The sequence below is a fragment of the Pinus tabuliformis genome, chromosome 1_1, assembly GCF_031772625.1.
Source record: "Pinus tabuliformis cultivar Carrire ecotype Pingquan chromosome 1_1, CPIR1, whole genome shotgun sequence".
NCBI lineage: Eukaryota > Viridiplantae > Streptophyta > Pinopsida > Pinales > Pinaceae > Pinus > Pinus tabuliformis.
Window position 1 is genome coordinate 855737186 of NC_142297.1, and position 5745 is coordinate 855742930.

At 32.1% G+C, this 5745-nt stretch overlaps 1 protein-coding gene across 1 annotated transcript; it reads right to left on the bottom strand.

The window, feature by feature from the left end:
- Positions 1 to 309: 309 nt before the first annotated feature.
- On the bottom strand, positions 310 to 1722 carry LOC149216967 (uncharacterized). The gene is made up of 2 exons (XM_089390097.1): positions 728 to 1722; positions 310 to 616 (listed from the first exon to the last, which is right to left on the bottom strand). The coding sequence occupies exons 1-2, from the start codon at positions 1720 to 1722 to the stop codon at positions 310 to 312; spliced, it is 1302 nt and encodes a 433-aa protein (XP_089246223.1).
- Between the last annotated feature and the right edge of the window lie 4023 nt (positions 1723 to 5745).

Sequence of the window (5745 nt, forward strand, 5' to 3'; positions counted from 1 at the left end):
AAGTGTGCTGTGCCGCATGCATGCAAGCAATAAGTTAACTAGAGCTAATCTAGGTGCATGTACACCAACACAACTAGTCTACAGCTAGTCTAAGTCTACGGCTAGTGCATGTACACCAACACCCCCCCTTAAGCATAACTTAGGTGAGTGTGATGCAAAAATGAATGGGTCTCGGCAACATGGCCATTTTAGGTACCCATATACAATGCATAAAAGGAGGAAAGAAGGAAAACCCAGTGGGAAGAAACCCCCCCTCAAAATATAATGCAAAAGTAAAAATAAAAAAAACAACTGCTAGGCAGTCTGTCTTCACCCCGAGTCGATGATCGTTCCTCCCCGGCCGCCAGTACCCGTTGCGGGGACAGGGACGGTCGTGTCACCAACGCTGATTCCGTTCAAGTGAACATTTCCTACGATAGAAAAAGAATCAGAAGTCGAGAAAGCCAAGCAAGATAACCCCGATCCTGGGCTGAATAGGATATTTTCCTTTGGCAAATCCAGGTCCACGCTACCATCGAAGTGTAACGTTATGGTGGGAACGTCGACGGAAGAAGAAGACAAGTCGTAACAAGTATCGAAACCTCCAGATGATGTGGGCTGCGTATTGGGAATATGGCTGCGAAAAGCGTCTCTGAGAGCTGTGTAAGCAGAATCAACGAGATGGGTGATCGTTGTTCCCGAGTCGATGATCGTTCCTCCCCAGCCGCCAGAATATGCGTATCCTCACAGAGTGTAAGGTCTCTGCGTGGTAGCCGAATTGATCGGCAAGATTTCCTCATGGCACGGCGTTGTGATGACAGAGTTGGTGTTCTTGGCGTTAATGAGCTTCAGCAGGAGGCCCAGAAATTGACCCTCATCGGCAGAAGTAGTCATGAGGTTCCAGGGATGCTTGGCAGTCACTTCGCGGAGCTCCTTCATTGGCTCGGGCTCACGAGGGTACACGCTCATCACGAAATCTCTGTAATATCTCACATATTTCCTCAGGGGAGCATCGGGTGGGGCCACCACAGATCCGTTCCACAGGGTGTTGTCATATGCAATCAGACCTCCAACCTTCACCAGATCGATCAGACGCTTGTGGTAGTTTAGATAGTTGTCTTTGTCGGCATCCACGAACACAAAGTCGAACGATCCATGCATGTCCTCATTCTTAACCATTTCGTCCAGAACTGGCAGAGCAGGGCCCTCTCTGAAGTCAATTTTGTGGGCAACTCCAGCTTTCTCAATAATAGGCAGTCCGATATCATAGTTCTCTCTGTTGATGTCCATGGCTAGAATCTTTCCATCATCGGGCAATGCAAGGGCTGTGCTGAGAAGCGAGTAACCGGTGTACACCCCAATCTCCATGTGATCAACTTGATCCAAGAACTTGGTGTCTTCGACCTCTTTAAAGATTTCGGCGGTAATTGCCTCCTCGGATGTTTCGTTCTTTACATGAGTTGGACTCTCTAAAGCACTGGATTCATAATAAGATTCATCGCAAGAACTTTCCGCATCTTCGTATGAACCAGCGTTTTGTAGAGAACATGAACCCTGCTCCGTGTAAGATTTGCAGCAGGTCGTCACCTCCAACTGGTTAGGGTCACCACCGTTGGTTTCTTGGAGACCTTGGACGTAGTTGGTGGCGTATAGGCTGGCGACATGCGGGTCCTCTGGTTCTAAGCTAAAGCTTTCACGATGATTTCTATAGATTGCGATCGAATCGTTTATTATTCTAACCATTTCATCTTGTTTTCCAAACAATTCTTCCAAAATTTTCCATACCTCATTTGGAGTTGAACATGATTCAACATGAAATAGCAGTTCCGGAGAAATAGATAAACATAGGATGCCGAAGGCCCAATCCATGCGATTGAAATATCTTGATTTCTCCATTGCCGATGTTGGTTCAACTTCCGTTTCCATGGTTATTCGAAATAAGCCTCTACTTCTGAGATGAAGTTGAATCTTTGGCTTCCATTCGAAATAATTATATGGAGTGAGAATTGCCGATTGTGGAAACTCCAATATAGACTCCATTCTTTGTTGTTGTTTCAATCTTCTGAACCTGCAAATAAAATTGCTTGTGCACTGATTACAAATCCCTGTGCTCCGATACCATGTAAGATTTTGAGATACACAGATAGATCTAGATCTGCAAAACAATAACAAGCTTGCAAGAAGAAGAAAGCGAGCAAGAATTGAAGAAAGAATGAAAAGTGAATTCTACATTATGAGGTTTAGAATAAATACACAAAAGCACCTAAGTTAAGCTTAGTTGTGCATGCAATAACTAAAGCTAACTAAAGCTAAGTGTGCTGTGCCGCATGCATGCAAGCAATAAGTTAACTAGAGCTAATCTAGGTGCATGTACACCAACACAACTAGTCTACAGCTAGTCTAAGTCTACGGCTAGTGCATGTACACCAACATGACCGAGATCGTTGATCAATAGCACTAAATCTATAAGAAGTGGTTGCTTAGTCCAAACTATCCCAACCTGGGACACCAAGATGCTGCTAAAATTTTGCGTGAGCGGTTTTAGCCAATTTATGAGGTTTTCTTCTTTTCTTGACTAATTTTTTGCATAGACATCTACAATGCCGAATGATGATTGCTGATTTGCAAGATGCTTTAAGAATGTGAAGAAAAATCTCAACAAATAAATGGTGGTGTGAAGGTATTGTTTGGTTTTATTTTATGCATAAAATTTCTACAGGTTATTCTCGTGTTGTTGGTGATAACCATGTGATGGTTTTGCAGCAAGTAATCATAATTTCAACCAAAAATTTGTTTAAACCTCATTTTGGTTCTCTTTTCTTTAGCCTAGTTCCAAACTGCTGAAATCTACCATCTTTATCACAGAGTCTTGTATCCGAATTTTTTTAAATAATAATTTGTTTATACTTCGCTGGTCAAAAGCCCATCACATGGTTTCTTTTTATACTTTGCATTTCATTTTTCTCTTTGGTTTCCTACCTCGCTCAACTTTGAGTTTATTATTTGTATCTATTTGTGACTGTTTTGATTTTTATTTATTTTGTACATGCATAGTGTTAAAATGTATATATTAAACCTAGCTTAGTAAAGCCCGTATATATAAAATTTTAATGCAACATAAACATTAACTTTATTCTATTTCCTTATGTTTATTTTTATCACATGCCTAAAACATTAAATCTAATTTATTTTACTTTCAGTCACATGTATATAATACTTTAGAAATTGATTTTGTGATTTTTGGAATAAATATCTCAGCACAAACATGTGATTATTGAATATTAAATCCACCTAAACATTAAAATAGAAAATACAAAAGCATGGAGCCTGTAACAATGGAACAATGGTAAAGTGGATTTATTAACTCTTATAAATCTCTCTCAGCTCTTTTTTTCCTTTTAGATTTCTAGCCCACTAAATGCATGTACATAGCTTATTAAAAAACCCATGTACCTAAAGAAACTATTAGACTCCATACATATACATGGCTTAATTTAAAAAGTTGTGGAAATATGTACAAAACATAACTCATTCCATATCAAAATGTCAAACACATGCCAACCACATCCCTTTTTCTTTGCATAAAAACTACAGGCATATATTCTTATATCATTTGTCTCTATTTATTTTCCTACAGCTTCCACATCCCAACAATACACACCAAAATACCTTACAGTCTCAATCAGATTCATACCAAAATATTATACAGTCTCAATCAGGGAGTTTGATCCAGATTCTAATGTAACTAAACCTACAAAACTCAAAATCCATAATGCATACAAGGGTGACTAATTTGAAAAGAAAATTAAACCTCCAAATTTAAAAATTAAGTTGAGTAATCAAACTTGGGCCATCCAAAGATGAAGAATGAAAATCAATAATATTATACCCTAGGAATATGAACACTTAGATTAATAAACTAAATTGATTAATATTAAAAATGGAAGAGATTAATACTATTGGATTAGAATAATAAATCCATTGGATTAATATTAAAAACACAAGGGATTATAAACCCAAGATAATATCATTAAACCTAGGATTAATATTAAACCCTACGAATATAAGCCCTAAGATCAATATTATAAACCTTAGAATTAATACTATAAACCTAATAGATTAATACATTAAATGGAAGGAATTAATAAAGAGAAGGTATTAATATTATAAACTCAATGGATTATAAACTGAGGGGATAATTTAAACCCAAGGGATTAATATTATAAACCTAAGGGATTGATAAAGCCAAAGGATTAACATTTATAAACCCAAATGGTTAATAGTAAACCCTAAGTTATTAATATTAAATCGTAGGAATATAAACCCTCATATTAATAAACCCAAAGGATTAATACTATAAACCCAAAGAATTAAAAGTTAAAAGTTAAGGAATTGATATTAACCCCTAAGATTAATATTATAAATGATAGGCTTAATTTTAAAACTTATGAATATAAACCCTATGATTAATATTAGAAACCTTAGGATCAATATTATAAAACCAAGATATATTATAAGTTTAATATAAGAAACTCAAGGATTATAAACCCTAATATTAGTATTATAAATCTAAGGGATTAATATTATAAACCAAAAGGATTAAACCCTTGGATTTATAATATTAATGCAATAAGATAGATGTCTTTTGCTAATATTTAATATTATAAATAATGGATATTATAAATATTGAATATTATAATATTAAATATTTATAATATCATATATGATATATATATATATATATATATATATATATATATATATATATATATATATATATATATATATATATATATATATATATATATATATATTATATATATATATATATATTAATTATCAATATTATTAATAAGGTGTTATTAACATTAATCTTTAAATGTTATTAATAATTTTAATGTTTTTATTGTGTTAATAAAACTAAATGTTAATAGTTTTTTAAAATAATTATGATTAATAATGTTATTAATAAATTTTTAACATTATTAATACAATATTAATGATGTTATTAATGATTTTATTATTAATAATAATATTAATAATATGCTTTATAATATTAATTTAAATGATATTGCTATTATTAATGATAATTTTTGTTGATATTTTTTTTAAGAAATAATATTTTTATATGATTAAATGTATTATAAATTTTTAATAAATTATTTATAAACTAATTTCTAAATTTCCAATAAACCATTTATAAAAGTGAAAATTCAAATTGATGAATTAATTAATTATTTTAAATATAAATTCATTTATGCCATATCTTTATGTTATATTAAATTTATATTTTATTAATATTATATTGCAGAAAATGGTTGCTATTGTTTTGTAATATCTTAATATGTGGGTTATACAGTTCCATTCAAATAGATTTATTTGACATATTTTCATTACAACTATTATTGACTAAGATATGCCTATGACCTATAATTTTGTGTGCTAATAATTAATATTATTTTATAAGGTTAATTAAAAAATCAATTCAAATGAATTAATTATTTTTTTATTTTAAATATAAATTAAATTATGCTTTATTAGTTTGATATTAAATTTATATTATATTATCTTTATATTATGCTTTATTAATTTTATATTATTTTATGTTATATTAATTTTTTACTCTAAAATTGTTCCCATTCTTTTGTAAATGTAATATCCAGGTTTTATAACTATATCTAATCATTTGACATATTTGTTTTACCATTGATGTTAATTACTAAGTACAATGCAATGCTAACTTTAAATAACAAAGACCATTTATTT

Bases quoted from the DNA above. Each gene is read 5' to 3' on its own strand.
- LOC149216967 (XM_089390097.1), bottom strand. From the start codon at position 1,722: ATGGTTAGAATAATAAACGATTCGATCGCAATCTATAGAAATCATCGT. The intron at 617-727 runs GTGAGGATACGC...CGCTTTTCGCAG, and splicing joins ACGCAGAGACCTTACACTCT to CCATATTCCCAATACGCAGC.